General features: G+C 45.8%; 1 protein-coding gene and 1 long non-coding RNA gene across 2 annotated transcripts in view; one reads left to right on the top strand and one right to left on the bottom strand.

Annotated features, from left to right (window-relative positions):
• The window catches only part of LOC140504140 (calmodulin-binding transcription activator 1-like), a 1,000,289-nt gene that overhangs the window by 877,342 nt on the left and 105,842 nt on the right, over positions 1-17,105 (top strand). The window contains exon 8 of the mRNA XM_072608745.1: positions 8,908-9,034. Coding sequence (XP_072464846.1) covers positions 8,908-9,034 — 127 coding nt within the window. The remainder of the gene's footprint in view (positions 1-8,907; positions 9,035-17,105) is intronic.
• The window catches only part of LOC140504142 (uncharacterized), a 143,178-nt gene that overhangs the window by 27,146 nt on the left and 98,927 nt on the right, over positions 1-17,105 (bottom strand). The window lies entirely within an intron of this gene.

Here is a 17,105-nt window from a genome sequence, read left to right on the forward strand (position 1 = left end):
ATGAAAGGGGGGAGGGGGGAGAGACAGAGAGAAGAGCCAGACCTGGAATGACTTCCTTCTTTGGGTAGAGCTAAGCAAACTATAGTAAAGCAACTAAGTCTGTGAGGTGCATCCTTGGCAGCCTCCTACCTTCTCTATCAGGGCCTCCACTCTTCGTCCCCATTGCTATCCCTACTCTCTTTCCCTCTCTTTCTGAGTCTCCCAAGGTTCTAGCTAACAGGCTACAGGAGTGAAGTGATTTTAGAGACATTGCCTTCAAAGAATGACAGATAGCCTAGTTAAGATTTTGGATCATAGGATTTTGACCTGGAAGGGATTTTAGAAATTCTAAAGTCTGACTCTTTCATTCAGAAAAATGAGAAAATTGAGACCCAAGGGAACTTTTGCCCAAGGTCACACAGCTAACAATTAGCAGAACCAAGATATGGTCTCCAGTCTTCTGACTAAATCCAGTGGTCTTTCCAATGTGCTATGTTTCCTCTCTTGAATCAGAAGCCTGCTTTGGAGCCCTCTAAAATCACACTTTATAAGCAGCCACTTACTGCGCCAAAATATATATAAACTAGAGTCCCTGGAGAAGCAGCCCAAGAAAAGCCAAAGGCAGCCTCTGGGAAAACTCAGAAGAGAATGAAATAATGAGAGGACCCTCTCCAGACTTCTCCTAGACACTGGGTAGGAGATGGCAGCTGAAATGTAACCCAGCCTAGTTCCCCAAGGCCAATTCTGCCTGGTACCAGGAGAGAGACCCTTTTGTCTAACTGCCATCCTTCAGGTTGGCTTCTCCAACCATAACACTAGGTGGCACCCTCCACCAGTTTCTTGGTGCCGTGGGTAGCTGAGCCAGAGCCATGTGATTTAGAGTTGGGAAAATGGAGGGATCCAGATACCAGAGGCCACAGCTTAGCCCTCTTGCCCAGGGCCACATGCCAGAGACCAACTACACATATTCACTTATCCAGGGCCCCTGTCCATCACTGCCATACTCTGCTCCCCTCCTTACCACAACAAAGGTCCTTCCATTGAAATTTCCCTGAGCCATATCTCATGCGAACTGACTCAAGAAAGGTCTAATATGCTGAATGAGGGAAGCAGCAATGCTACCATCCTCAGCTGTGGTTAGTCAAACCACAGTTCGAGAAGGTTAGGCAATTCTGAGTCATTGACAAATAAGAGGCTTTGAGAGAGAACAAGTATTTATTAAATGCTTACCATGTACCAGGCCAGGTACAATGCTAAGTGTTTTACAAATTTTATCTCATTTAATTCTCACAACAATCCTGGAAAGTGTGTACTATTATTATCATCCCTATTTTATAAATGAGGAAACTGAGACAGACAAAGGTGAAGTGACTTGCCCAGGGTGAGACAGCTACTGTGTCTAAGGCTAAATTTGAACTTGGGTCTTCTTGGCTCCAGGTCCAGCTCTCTTTATCCAATGGGCCCTCTAGTTGCCTTCTAGATGAAATAAACCAGGGGATTCTGAAGGAACTGGAGACCATCTCATCTATAAATGGGTAGAAAGAACTGAAGATTCTTATCCTAGAGAATAGATCATAGGAGTTTATGATTTGGAGCTGAAAGAAACTTTAGAGATCATCTCTCTGGTCCAACTCCCCCAGTTCTTATTTTATAGGTGAGGAAACAGAAACCCAGAGTGATTAAGATAAATGGGGAAACAGTGGAAGGACATCTAGCTTCCCTTAAGGAGTTTTAGTCATCAGGTATAAACGCATGCTATCCTACCTAGGGCATGGAAAGAAGTGGAACCCCTATCAGAGATCTTTCAAAGTAGTGGAGAAAGAGTTAAGAAGGATGTATGTATTGATTTTCAAACAGTGGATGGAAATGGATCATGGAAAGTTGAAATCACTGAGTTTTACTTTTATTCTGGGCAAAATTCTAGAACACTGTGTCCAAGGGATGGTTAGTGAACTTGTAGAAAAGGAAGCAGTGATTTTAAAAAGGAAGTGAGATTTCTTCAAGAATACATCATGCCTGACCAAGTTCATTTCCTTTTTTGATAATGCTGCTTGAATGATAGATGGAGGTAAATAGCTTTAGTTGACTTAGGTTCTAGTAAAGCATCTAATAAAACCTCTTTGAGAAAAAAAAGTAGATACAAACTTGATGGTAGTACATTGGGAGGATCTAGAAATAGCTAAGTCACCAGATCCAGAGAGCAGTTATTAAATGTTCCTTGTTTATCAACTCAGAAAGTCTCTAGGGGAGTGCCTCAGGGATCAGGCCATGAGATTTTTATCAGTGACTTGGATAAAGGTATAAAATGCACGCTCATCAAATTTTCAGAAGACACAGAGCTCAGAGGATATGGCAGATAGCAAAGTCAAGATGCAAAGGCATCTCTACAGGCTACAGCATTGGCTAATATAATAATGATGATGACTCATAAAGCAGTTTAAGGTTTGTAGAATGCTTTACACTTAGTATCTCATTTACTTGGTGCCTCGGCAGCCCTGTGAAGTAGATGTTATTATTAACCCCTTGTTACAGACTCAGAAAGAAGTGACCTGCCCTGCCAAGCTGCCTCTCAGTGGTGAAGGGCTCCTTCACATTCAATCAATCTGAGGATCCAGTGAGAAGACCAGGGATGTTTAGCCTAAAGAAAAGAAGGCTTGAAAGGGACTTGTTGGTAATCTTCAAATATTTGAAGTGCCATCGTGTAGAAAAGAGATTGGAGTGGTTATATGGCCCCAGAGGACAGAGCCAGGAGCACTGGGTGGGAGTTCCAAAGGTGTAAAGTAAATCTTGATCACAGAAAAACTTCTCAACCACTGGAGTCATCCCAGGGTGGAACAGACTTTGTCAGGAAGTGGTGGACTCTCCCTCAGTGGAGGTCTTCAGGCAGAGGCTATCAGGATACCAGAGTGGGCATTTCTTTGGGCGATGGCTTGGATGAGTTGGCCCCTGAAATCCATCCAACTCTGAGATTCCGCAATTTTGTAAGTGACTCGTTCAGAGTCAGAGAAAGCAAAGTCAGATTTTCCAACTTCTAGAGAACATGATCATTATCTTCAAATATCTGAAGAGATGCTATCTGCAGGATTTGTGATTGTTCAATCATTGTTCAGGTGTATTCAACTCTTTGTGATCCCCTTTGGGTTTTCTTGATAAAGATACTGGAGGCACCTGCCATTTCCTTCTCCATTTCATTATACAGATGAGGAAACTGAGATAAACAAGGCGAAGTGGCTTGGCCAGGGTCGCACAGCTAGGAAGTGTCTGAGGCCAGATTTGAACTCAGGAATATTAACATTCATGCCTCCAGGCCTGGCACTCTATCTACCACACCACCTGGCTGCCCTATGTGCAGGATAGATTAGATTTATTCTGTGTGAACAGATGAATGAATAAATAATAAGAACAACCATTTACATAGTCTTTAAAGTTTGCAAAAACGTCTTCTATATGCTGATTTGCTTACTATGTCCCTGTCGGAGCTAAGCCCCAAGGATATAAACGCAAGCAAGCAAGATGATCCCTCCCCTCCAGGAGGTACGTTTCAATAGGGAAAGACAACAGAGATTGAGGAGCTGGATAAATTTGTCTCCATAGAGCAGAGCTAGAGACAATGGGGACGTATTACAAGAAGAAAGATTTTGGCTCAGCACGAGGCAAAACTGTCTAGTGCTCAGAGCTGTCTAACAGTGCCTTGGGAAAGTTATCAGTTCTCCTGCTCTAGCCAATGTTCAAGGAGGAGCCACGTGATCAGAGATACCGTACAGTAGAATCCCTTCTTTAGTGGAAAGACTGGATGAAAGACAACCTCTAAGTTCTCTTCCAAGTCTCCAGTTCTAAGCTTCATCCCCTTGTGCCAGACTGTCTGTATCTTACAAGATGGAAATTTATTGGTCAAGTAGTGTTGTCTAATGAGGACTTAGCCTGGAGGCAGGTCTACCCTAGCATGTAACAAAGGCGTGGAGCTTAGCTGAGTGATGGAGGTCTTGAGTCCATATTACACGAGAATCAGTTACAGTCACATGAGATGTTTAGTTTAAGGAGGAGATTTGTGGGCAGAGGGGGAGACATGATAGCTGTCTTAGGTGTTTGAAGAACTGTCATGAAGAAAGGAGATTAGACTCATTTTGTTTGGGCATAAGGACAGAATCAGGAACAAGGGGTAGGTGTGATAGTGAAGCAGACTCAGGCTTGATGTAACAAAAATGTACCCAGCCATTAGGGCTGTCTCATAGGGGAATGGGCTGCCCCTCCCACCCTCCCCCCAGCCATGGAGGTCTTCTTCCATCCAGAGGCTGGATGTTATCACTGCTTGTTGGGTTTCTTAGAATGGAGATTTATTTATTTTTTTCTAAATTACACATAAAAAAATTTTGAACCTTTTTTTTTTAATTTTGAGTTCCAAATTCTCTCCGTCTCCCCTCACCCCTCCTTGAGAAGGCAAGCAATTTAACATGGATTATACATGCACAGTCATACAAAACATTGCCATGTTGCAAAAGAAAATAAGAGACAAAAAAAGTGAAGAAAAAGAAAACGGACATTTTTGTTTAGGTGTGGGTCAGAATAAGGTGGCTGCTAAGATCGCTTCCAGTTCATAAATTCTATGATTCTGAGATACTCCTACACTGATGTCAACAGTGAGAACTGAAGGACAGAGAGGAGGGAAAGACTATGAGCCTCTCCATAGCCTTCCATCATACTCCCTATGACCAGGGAAAGCTTTGCCAGGGCTAGTGAAGGTCAGGGGAGCTAGGAGGTGGCCCATGTCCCCAGGACTCCTTAGACCTCCTAGGAGCACAGCCGAGAGCTAAGACGGACCTCAGGGGCCAGCTAGTCCAACTCTCTCCTTTTGCAGAGAAGGAAACTGAGGCCTAAGGAAGTGATATAGCTTGCCCATGGTCACCTAGATTGTCATTGGGGGTGTAGGTATTTGTACTTCATTTCCAAAGAGAACCAGTGACATCACGGGTGATGTCTTGATTTGTGCTGGAATCAGATTTAAGTGAGGCAGAGCTGCTCAAAGTCGCCTCCAGACACATCAAAGTGCTAGAACTGGGGTTTGACCTTAGATGCTCTGACTACAGGGGAAGGGCTGGTTCTTCTACCATGCCTCACTTCTGAACCAATTCCCAGTTTCCAGGAAGGGGACAATGGAAAGAGCCTTGAGAACCTGGGTTCAAATCCCGCTCTGTGAGAAACCGCTTGGATGCCCTTGGGCACACGGCTGAGCCTCCTTGGTCTGGTTTTCCATTTGCTAAATTAGGGGTCTTGAACTTGAACTTGAAGGCCTAGCTTCCTTCCTAGGACCCTCAGATCCAGTGAAAAAAGAAGCTTCCTGTCCACTGTCCACTGACAACCCAAAGGGACCCCACTAAAAGCAAGCATCTTCAGCTCAGAGGCCCCAGAATGAGCTGCATCCCAGGACCCTTTGCAGATGCTAGTGGGCAGCCAGAGACTGAAAGCGGAAACTGCTCCAGACAGCTGGCCAGACCCCATACCAGCCTTCAATGAGACTATGTCCTCCCTCCCCTATTCTCCTTTTACTTTCTGTCCTCCCCTCTCCCTGCCTGAATTCACCTGGCACTAGCTGGTGGGCACTCAGAGGTAATAGGACCCAGCTCTCAAAATGAGAGCCTTCCCTGGTGGGAGGTGAAGATCTCCCGGTGCAGGAGTGCAAACCGAGTCTAGGAGAGTGTGGTCTAGCAAGGGTCATGTAGGACCTTCTCCAAGGCTCATGCTGCTGAGTTCCACGCTGCACTGCTGGGAAAGCAGCTGCTTTGGAGCCTCCGTGGAAGCTCTCCCGGTTGCTCTCTGTGGGGGAGAGATGACGTCAGGAGTGGTTCCCAGTCGATCTGTGTGGGCGGCTAGCAAAGACACAGATGCCCAGAGACTGGGGGAGCTGGGGAGGAGGGGAAGGCAGGGCTCCCTGGGGCCCGCATCCCAATCACACCCTTCAGCTTCACATCCCCATCTCCATGGCAGTAGAGATGACCAAACTCTTGCTCCGCATCTGCCTTGTTCTGAGCCCTTCCTTTCCTCCACACAGAATCACACTGATTTCACTTGGCAAGAACCTAGCCCAGAGTTGTCTCTTTCCACACATTCCTGCCCACCCCCATCCCCTGATGCCTTTCTCCCTCTCCAAGGGCTGAGTCTTTGTTTCTCCCTGGTTTTACCACCTCCCCACCAGTTCTGCACCAGCAGGAGCTGATGAAGGGCTCCAACACATAGTGGCGTTCTTTGACCTTTGAGCACCAAAGCATGTAGGGACAGGCTGGGGCAGGAGCTATGGATAAAACCCCCTCTAGTCCAAACCGTCACCAGAGCAGGAATCCTGCACTCCACCACTTCGAGCCTACCACCACCACCACCACCACCCCCATTATAGCAGCTTACCTCCCTCAGGTAAGATATTAGGGGTAGAGGAAATATAGTCAGGAAGAGAAAGAATGGAAAATTTCTCATTCAAGGCTCCTTTTCCCACCCTCTTCCTTGGTCTTGTTGAATCTGAAAAGCCTAGAATCATCAAACACAAAATACAAGAGCTGAAAGGGAGAGCAAGGGTTATCTAATCCAACACTCTTATTTTACAGTTAAGGAAACTGAGGCTCAGAGAAAGATGACTAGCTGAGGATTCCATTACGTCCCAAAGCACTGGGAGCTTAATCTCTTCCTTTTATTGAGACATACACTGCCTTTTTGTAGCATTCTCTACTGAGTGGTCTTCTGCCCTCTAGAATCCTAACAAGTCCAATCAATAATGTGCTAAGCACTCTTCTAAGATTTAGAGATACAAATAAAAAACAAAACTTGTCCTTGCCCTCAAGGAACTTACCTTCCAATGAAGGAGCAAGCATGTAAATAAATGAGATCATGAAAGGCATCTAGGATGTGGCTAGGGGACTTCAGATAAAGTGCTAGGTCTGAAGTCAGGGAGATCTGAGTTCAAATCCAGCCTCAGATACTTATTAGCTAGGTGACCCTGGGCAAGTCACTTCACAACATATACCTCAGTTTCCTCATCTGTAAAATGAGCCAGAGTAGGAAATGCAAACCACTTCAATATCTTTGCCAAGAAAACCCTAAATGGGGTCATGAAGAGTCAGACTGAAACAACTGAACAGGGACCCAATGAAAGGTATATACAGAGCAGATAGGAATTAGCCTTAAAGGGGAAGACACTTGCAGATGGAAGTGGGGAGGTGGAGAGAAGGGAAGGGAGCAGAAAAGACTTCTGGCAAGATGCGGCATTAGACCTGAGTCTTCAAGAAAGCCAGGGATTCAAGGAATCTGAAAAACACCCCAGGCACGGATGACCTCCAGTTCAGAACCATGGAGATGTGAAGTGGAGCATCCGTGAGAGGAGCAGCAAATAGGTCAGTTCCTCCTCCCATGGTGAGGCTTCATCTCCTTGAAGACAACATCCACTTCCCCCTCCCCATCTCCTAGTTTCCTCCCGCTCCCTTGGCATGGTGCTCATGTCCTTAGACACTCCTGCTCTTAGTATGGAAATAATGACTGTTTTCAAATACTTGAAAGTCCACCATGTTGGAAGAGGAATTACTCTTTTTCTGTTTGGTCCCCGATTGGTAATGAGTGGAGGTTGGGAGGGGGCAAAATCTGGACTTGATGGAAGGCTAACTTTCTGGGCTTGTGGAACTGGAAGGAGCCTCAGAGGCCACTGCCCTCATGTTACAGAGGAGAAATCCAAAGACTGTGGATGTCAAGTGACATGCTTAAGGTCATACACATAGAAAAGGTCAGAGGCAGGTCAGAGGCTTATCATTTCCTAGGTCTAAAAGAGACCCCAGAAGCTATCTAGTTCAATTCTTTCATTTAACAATTGAGGAAACTGAGGCTCTGGGACATTAAGTGGCTGCCTCTGGTCATACAGCAGTGTCACAGGCAGGATATGAACTCAGATCCTCTGACTCCACAATCGGTGTTCTTTTCACTATACTACAGCCTCCTAATTAGGGAAGTCTCAAAGTAGAATGAATTGCCTTGGGAAGTGGTAGCTTCTTCCTCCTTGGAAATCTTTGAGCAGAAGGTGAATGACCACTTATTGAATATATTATAGCAGGGATTCTTATTCAGGTCCAGGTTGGACTAGGGGACCAATGAGATCTTTTCCAACTGCCATTCTGTGTTGTGGGAGGATGGATGGACACATGGTAGGGAATTTGGGAGAGAATGACCCAGAAACCCGTGGATTCCAGCCAGTTTTCAGGTGTGTTGTGGGCTTAGAAAGACTGAGAACCATTGCATCTGGTTTTTGTTTTATTTTGGCCCAGGAAAGGATGGATACTCAATACTCCTCCTAAAGTTTGTGTAAGATCCAAAGTGGGGAGCTCCACAGAGGAGTGAAGAAAGTGGAGTCCCAGGGAGTGAGATTCCACTGTCATTCTGTGCAAGTCTGCCAAGCTGGAACTAGGTCAGGGCAGAGAAAGGGAAACATACCTCACCTTAATCCTCCCCCTCCCAGAGAGCTATTACCCATAGCAAATAAATTTAAAAGAGGAGGGATAGTTTGACAAAAGGAACTAACATATCAACCAATTCTTACATTATATCTTGTATTCTACCCCCATAGCTCCCCACTTCCCCAAAGAATAGATGGAGGTGACTTCTCATATCCCTTCTTTGGGACCATGCTTGGCCATTATAATCACACAGCTTTCAGCTTAGATTTTGCAGTTGTCCTTTCTATTATGTATATTATTTTCCTGGCTCTGCTTACTTCCCTTTGCATCAGTCCATATAAGTCTTCCCATGCTTCTCAGTAGTTTTCAATTTCTACTCTTTTCTTCTTTCTATAGGGTCTCTTAGTCTGGCACTTCCAAGTCGTACCTTTGTTCCCACCAGCCCATCATCTTCCATAGTTCTCTCTGTCCTTTCTCATTTGCCTTTGTCTTCCTTTTCTTGCAGGGAGGAGTGAAAGTCCTGATCACAGGCCCATGGCAAGAAGCCAGCAATAACTACAGTTGCCTGTTTGACCAGATCTCAGTGCCTGCGTCCTTGATCCAGCCAGGGGTGCTTCGATGCTATTGTCCAGGTAAGAAGGGCAACTTCCTCAGAACATCACTGGGCCAGGGGTTAGAACTGACAGATCAATGAATCAAGAGTCAAGAGACAAAGGGCTGGGGAGGAACGGAGGGGAGCACCAAGAGCAGTGGTCTCATTTTAGCATTAACCAAATGTGTAGCCTTGGGTAATTTCCCCTCTCTGAGATTCAACTCCTTTTCCTATAAAATGAGAAGACCTGAGAACTCTGTGCCATGAGAATGACCAATCCTGGCCCCGGAAAAGATAAGGAAACATACCTCCCTCCTTTTCTTGGAGAAGGGTACTAGTCATAGGGAGTGTTGCACATGCTGTCAAACCAGGTTTCTGAGTTCATAAGATTTTCTTATGTCACAACAAAAGGCTTACTTTGGGAGATTTTTTTTATACCCAATACTTAGCACAGTGCCTAACACATAGTAAGTGTTTAATAAAATCTCTGATCAATGGATTGATTTGGAGTGGGAGGAAGCAGTTTTTTGAATAGATCACTGGACCTAGAGTCAGGTAGGCCTGAATTCAAATCCAGCTTCAAACACTTCCTAGGCAAGTGACCCAGGGCAAGTCAGTTAAACCCCCTGCTGCCTCAGTGTTCTCACCTGTCAAATAATAACATCTACCTCTAGAATTGTTGTAAGGATAAAATATTTGTTAAGTGTTTTGCAAAACTTAAAGTGCCAAATAAATTCTAGCCATTATTTTTATAGTGCAGAAATCACTATTATGTAAAAAAACAGATGAGAGAAATAAAATAAATACAGGACTAAACCTCAGTTTCCTCATCTGTAAGATGAGGGGCATAGTTAGACTGAATTATGTCTCAGGTTCAGCTATGACACTAAATTCTGAGGACCCTTTTTCTCAGACACTGGTGGGGAGGAAAGAGCCCTGAAGCTAGTCATAGGGCTTGGGTTTAAATCCTGGCTATGTGTGACCTTGGGCAAGCCACTTGACCTCTCTGAATCTCAGTTTCCTCCTACCTAAAATAAGGGAGTGGGACTAGATATTCTCCAAAGTTCTTTCCAGCTCTAACTTTTCAGTTCTACCATTGCCTTCAGTTATGACATTTCGAGGTACCAAGATCTCCAAGATGGAGATGGAGATGGCTCCAGATCCAAGAATTCAGTTTCATTCAGCAAGTATTCCTTAAGTATCTATTCTATACTTAAGTACATTTACTATGTACTTAAATACATGTACTGTGTACTCATTGTGCTAGGTTCAAAAAGATCTCCTACCTAAAATTGGTACCAGAGAGCCCCAGGACCACTACCCATAGCAACTTCAAAGACCAAGCCAATCGATCCTAAGTGTGGGTCCTTGTGATACCACCCCCCCTCCCCAAACTGGGTACAAGAATGAAGTTAGATCAGCTTCTCAAATAAGTCAAGAAATCTTCCAAAGAACATGGCACTGTTGTTGGGGGCAAGTTGGGGTGGGAAAACCCTATTAGCCTTTATATGTAAACCTCATGAAGGCAGGCAATGTATTATCTAAACTTTCCCCAGTATCTAACAGGATAGCTAATTACAGGATGCTCTGCACATAGAATGTGTGTGATCAATATTTGTTGGATGGATGGACAGATGGACAAATGAATGAATTCAAGGCCAAGCTTCCTTGCTAGGTATAAAAGGAGAGAATGACTGTGGGGCTGTGAGCAGGCAGCTCTAGCAGTCAGCAAGTCAACATTTTCCACCTGGGCCACCTTAGCTCTGGATGCAGGTCACTCTGAACCTTCCCACTTTCATTTCCACCTGCCTCCTGGCCTCTTGTTTTGTTCTTTCCCTTGAGGAGTTAGCCTGATCCTGCTCTCCAGTGACTGGGATTTCTGAGCACAGAAAGGCCTATAAGGGAAAGACAAACTTCAGTTAATCCCCTAATAAATGGTCTGGGTCCAAATCCTAGCACTGCCACTTAATGCCCATGTGACCTTGGTCTAACCTCTCTGCCATGAGGCAAAGGCACCAGATCAGAGATGTCCAACACTCAGCCCACAGGCAGCCTACAGCATTCTCAAAGGCAGCCTGAATCAGATTAAAATGGGATTGGAAAATATTTAACAAAACAAATAAAAATACGAAAAATCATAGATCATGTTAATCTGTGGTTTTCTAAGTTAATATGCACCCATAGGGATCCTTGTGTCCAGTTTAGCAGCCCTCCTTCTTCCTGTTTTTACTTGAATCTGACACCATTGGACTAAAAGACCTCTAAGTGACTTCTGAGATCCATTGCAGCCATACATCTCTGCTCCTTTATGTCTCTCCATCAATCAATCAAAACAAGCATTTCTTAAAGGCTTAATGTGTACAAGATTCTCTCTATTCCATTCCTGAGAGCCCAGAAAGAGGAGCACACAGGGCTGGCCTCTACACTGGGGCTATCCTCCAACTCTAACAAGAAACCAGAGGAAGCAGGAGAGGAGACAACAAATGAAGGCCTGTGCCCAGGCCTGCCAAGGGCCCTCCCTCCACATTCTCTTTTCTTCTCCTCCAGATATCCTGACAAATTCTTGGGCCTGAGGTGCTCGCCTGGCTATTGTGGTAAACCTGTAATAACACAGGAATGGAATCTGCCTGGGCCCTGGAAAGGAGGGGCCAACATGCTATTAAACTGTCTGTTCCCTACCTACTGCTGAGGCAGGTGCCGCCTCTATACCTGGTCTTTGTCTGGCTTGAAACAGAGATCCTGCCTGTCTCCTGCACCACCCGCCCTGCTCCCTGGTCTTTACCTGTCCTCCTTGGGACACAGTTCCCTCAAGGTCCACATTTCCAGACCGAGATTCTGCTCCCTCTCTGTCCTTTTGTCCCAAGCTCTCCCGTGTCTCATCAGACAGAGCAGGGAGAAAGCCACCCAGCCCACTCCCCCTCCATGATACTGTAATACAATCCACTAAATACTTATTAGGCACCAGGCTCTGTGTTAAGCACTAGGGAGACAAAGACAAATTGCCTTCAAGGGACTTAGATTCTGCCTAGAAAACTGATGTATGCACGGATGATTAAGTGTGAGGTTATCTGAGAAGGTGGAGTATGCTAGCAACTGTGGGGTCGAAGTGAGAATCAAGAAAGGTTTTTAAGTTCAGATTCAAAGGAAGTGGAGAATTGTAAGAAGCAGAGGTGAGAAAGAAAGGCATTCTAGACAGGACACAACCTGTGCAAAGGTGTGGAGATGAGAAATGGCATGTCAGGTTTGGGAACAGAAGAAGGAATGAGCCAACACTATGGTCCATCCAATACAGGGGTTTCAAGTTAGAGACTGATCAAGATGGCTAGCCTGTGATCTCCTGGAGGCAGGGAATGAATCTTATTTCCCTACATTTGACAATCAAGGTGCTATAAGACTCTTATTCACCCTGACTTTTTGAGAGCCAAGCTATTCATCCCTTTTGGCATCAACGTCACAACAGCCCCTCTCTTGGCCCTTCCCTTCTGGGGAGTACCTTGCCTTTCAAACCAAGCCCACAAGGGAAATAATGGTGGACACCTACATCATTGCTGGCCCAACCACTGCAACGCACTCATTTGCCCAGAAAAGGATAGAGTCCTGTGATTTCATTGGTATAGGGAACTGTCAGGAAAGAAAACTCCTACCAGTGCAGGCTGGCACTCTGTGCATGGAACACGGAGAGTTTGAATGACTTGCCCAGACAGTGTCACACAGCCAGGATGGGTCAGAGACAGGCCTGGAACCCAGGAAATGTGCAAAACAAAGTCCTATGTAAGATCCAGAGTGGCAGGGTCAGAAAATATTTCATAATTAGGTTTTTTTAGAGTGGGTTCTAATTCAACAGGTAAAGAGGGAAAAGGCAGCTAGATTCTAGAGGCAGCTAGATGGTGTAGTTGATGGGCACTGGACTTGGAGTCAGGAAGACCTGAGTTCAAATTCTGGCTCAGATACTTGCTAGCTGGTTGCGTGGCCCTGGGCAAGTCAACTAACCTCTCAACCTCAGTTCTTCAACTGTTAGATGAGGATAATAAAAGTGTCTGCATTACAAGACTGTGTGGATCAAATGTCCCATCTGTCAAACCTTCGCAAACTGTAAAGTGTTATATAAATCTGACATTATTACAGAAATAGGGAACAGCAAAAGTGTGAGATTGGGAGAGAGTGAGGGTGGGGTACAGAGTAGGCCAATGAAGTTGGAGTATAGAGTGCATGGAGGAGAGCTTGAAAAGATGAAGCCAGAAGAGTAGTGGGTACATGCTATGAAGGGCCTTGGATGCCAGACTGAGCAAGTAGAACTTTAAATCTTAGTACTCCATTGATGCAGATCATTACCCCTCTGCAGCTTAGCAGATGGGCTCCATGAGCTGCTGGGCCTCTCCAGACTTAGACAGGCTGATTTCAGGATGAGAATCCATGACATGGGCCATCCCAGGGCCTGTACTTGGGGTTTTTCCAGCTTGGTTGGACCTGCCAGAACCTGTGTTCCACTGGCACAGCCTTTGAGGACCCAAGGTCACCTCCATGGCTTAAGAAGCTATCAGAGCAGGACAGTAATGGACAAGGACCTTTAGAGCAGTCCTTAATACATGCCTGCTGGATAGCCTTGTCTGTAACATGAGGAGCCTGGAGGGGGTTCGGGGGGCAATCCAGGATCCTGTTGGAGAGGGAAAACGGGAGGGAAGGAATCCATGAATGAGGAGGCAGCACACAAGGCTGGAGGGGTTGCCCAAGTAGCCCCAACAAGGCTGGGGCTCCAATGTGGGGGTCCCTCTCTACCAAAACTTTCTCCCTTCTGAAACTTGCAGAATATAGGGTCACCATTTCAGAAGGACATGATTGGGGTCCCAGCATGTTGGCCTAGCCCTCTGTGCAGGACACAGCATTTCTACAAAACTCAAGGCCTCAGTTTGCCTCTATAGAAAACAAGAACCAGGTTCCCTCCAGCTCCAAACCTGTTATGAAATGCCTCCAGTTGCTAGAGGTGGAGGAACCTTAGATAACACCTAAGCTGCCCCCTCATTTGGCAGAAGGAGAAACTGAATGACAGAGAAAGAAAGGGACTCATCTAAGATCACACAGCAAGCTGGTGGAGGACTGGCATCCTAGAAGCCAGGCTGCCTGAATCCAAGTTTAGCTAAACCATTGTTGCCCCTTACAGTATCCTGAGGAAGAACCCCCCCCCCCAAAGAGATCCAGCTGGACTCTCTCTCCTCTCCTCTTCTCTTTTTATCTCTGTGTCCCTCTTTCCACTCCCCTTTCTCTGTCTCTCTGTGTCTCTCTTTATCTCTCCATCTCTGTCTTTCTCTGCACACCCAGTCCAGCCACTACTGTGAGGGTCTCTGTCTCTGTCTCCTTCTGACTCTGACTCTTTCTCTCCCTGTCTCTGTCTCTGTGTCTCTATGTCTATCTTTCTGTCTTAGTCTCTGTCTCTGTCTCTCTTCTCTTCTCTCTGTTTCTCTGTATCTTTCTGTCTCTCTCCATCTCCGTTTTTCTTTGCATGCCCAGTCCAGCAACTGAGGTTCTCTCTCTCTCTCTCTCTCTCTCTCTCTCTCTCTCTCTCTCTCTCTCTCTCTCTCTCTCTCTCTCTCTCTGTCTCTCTCTCTCTGTCTCTCTCTCTCTGTCTCTCTCTCTGTCTGTCTCTCCCTCTCTCTGTCTCTCTCTCTCTGTCTCTCTCTCTCTGTCTCTCTCTCTCTGTCTCTCTCTCTCTGTCTCTCTCTCTCTCTGTCTCTCTCTGTCTCTCTCTCTGTCTCTCTCTCTCTGTCTCTCTCTCTGTCTCTGTCTCTCTGTCTCTGTCTCTCTCTCTGTCTTCACCTCCCCTCCACCTCCCCTCCACCTCCTCCTTCTTTCTCCATTAACTTCCCCAAATTAATGAAACAATACATTCTTATTATGTGCAAGGCACTCTATTAGATGGCAAGGATACAAAGGAAAAATAAATAAATAGCCATTGCTCTCAAGGAGCTTATGTAGACCAAGTCAGGACAAGGCAGGTAGAGAGGGGAGAGGAAAACAAGCAAGTATCTATTAAATACCAACTACATGCCAGGCACGGTAGTACTAACAAATGTTATTTCCTCTGATAGCAGTAAGGTATCAGCTCTACCCAAACTCGGTCCCCCAAACTGCTATGGTAGCAATGAGTAGGAAGATGTAAGGTGGAGGAATTGAAAGGCTCTGGGCAGCTGGAAGGAACTTTGAGATCATGTAATTTAGACTGGGAGCTCCTTGAGGGTAGGGACGGTCTTTTGTCTTTCTTTGTATCTGCCAGGCTTAGTACCTGAGCCTGGTACACAGTAAATGCTTAACAGATGCTGGCTGACTGACAGACAAGCTTAACCCCATGCTTTTACAGATGAGGAAACTGAGGCCCTGTCATTCCAGTTTACGAATCCCCAAATCCAGGCTTGGCTGAGCTGATGATGAAGGGATGATCAGGAAGCAAGGCAGTGTGGGAGCCTCAGAGTCAGGGAGACGTAGGTTCAAGTCTTCCCTCAGACTCATCTTGGCTGTGTGACCCTGTGCAAGTCACTTGACCTGTTGATGCCCCAGGCAGCTCTCTAAAACCAGTGTTTCCTTACTAGGAGTTCTGAAATGGCAGATCATGATAATGACCATAATCATCAATAGTTGTAGCAGTAATAGTAGTAGTGGTGGTAGTGGTAGTAGTAGTAGCAGCAGCAGCAGTAGTAGTAGTAGTAATTGACATTTCTATGATGCTCACTAGCCTTACATATATTTTCTCTCATTTGATCTTCCCAACAACCCTGTGAGGCCATGGGAAACACTGGAAAATGTGTTAGATGGGGGTTTGCATCCAGATTTTGGCACTTGCTGCCTGAAGGATGGCAGGAAAATCACCCCACTTTCCTGGAATTCAGTATACTTTCTGTAGAATAAAGAGGTTGAACAGAAAGGCCCCTTAAGACCCTTCTGGCCCTAAGTCCTATCATATAGAATTTAAGCAGAAACTATAAGTAACATTTTTCTCCATCATATAATAAGAAAGAATTTTCCATAGGTAATACTTTCTCCATCCTATAAATGAGGAAACTGAGGCTCGGACCACCTAAATGAGTTAGATTTCCCATCTCTAACAGACACAGTCTAAAACAGACCACTCTCATTTCTAGCAGGATGGTTTCCAAAGACTTGTACAGTGTCAAAGCAGACCAACTTGTTGGCCAAAAATAAGACAGGGAGGTTAAGTGAAACACAAGCGGGCCGTGTTTTCATCAGTTGCAGCTAATATCAGCTCAAGTGTCCACACCACAGATGGTCTAGACAACAGGGTCCTGTCCACCTGTCCTGAGGGACAGCTTAGTCCTGTTCCAAACAACTCCCAAACCCACTCAGAAAGCAGAAAACACACTCAGCCCATGTAAACTGACTTTAACGAGACCCTAATCACACAGAAAGGTCAAGAGGGGGATGACAGAGTCAAGAAGACCAAGCTAAGAATAAAACAGTGATGAAAGGCACAGACCAGGAAACAGCAGGAGGAGAACTTAGCGGGGGATGACCAGGCTGCCTTTCGAAGGATGGGCAAGGCAGTTTGGTGGCCCAACTTTCCTGCAAGGGAGCCAAAATTCCCCAGAGGTCATGAAAAGGCGGAAGATCAAATTCAAAGGGAGATAAAAGAGAGGGCTGCTCTTTGCGGAAATAGCTCTCCACAGGCTGCTGCTGCCACTGGGGCCCTGGCAGAAGATGCCTGGCAGGGAAGATCAGCCCGGGGCCCCTGAGCAGCAGGAGAGGGTGCAGGGGGGAGCAAGGAGTGGGTGGGCACAGGGTCTAAGAGCAGCCCTGAGAAGGAGACGGCCCAGAACTTGGGAAAGAGCATTGAGTCTGAAGGCCTGGTCCTTGGAGGCAGCTGGCTGTTCCAAGGGATAGGTGGTGGGGTCAGAGCCAGGAGGATCTGAGTGGAAATCCTCCCCCAGATATTTACCTAGATATGTGCACCTGGATAAATCACTTAACCTTTCTCAACTTCAGCTCTTCACTTTGCAAAACGGGAATGAGAACACTACCAACTTGAGAAATGTTGTGAGGTTCAAATGAGATAATGTGTGTAAAATGTTTTGCAAACCTAAAAAACGTTACATTAGAGGCAGGTA

This window comes from Notamacropus eugenii, chromosome 5, assembly GCF_028372415.1.
Source record: "Notamacropus eugenii isolate mMacEug1 chromosome 5, mMacEug1.pri_v2, whole genome shotgun sequence".
NCBI lineage: Eukaryota > Metazoa > Chordata > Mammalia > Diprotodontia > Macropodidae > Notamacropus > Notamacropus eugenii.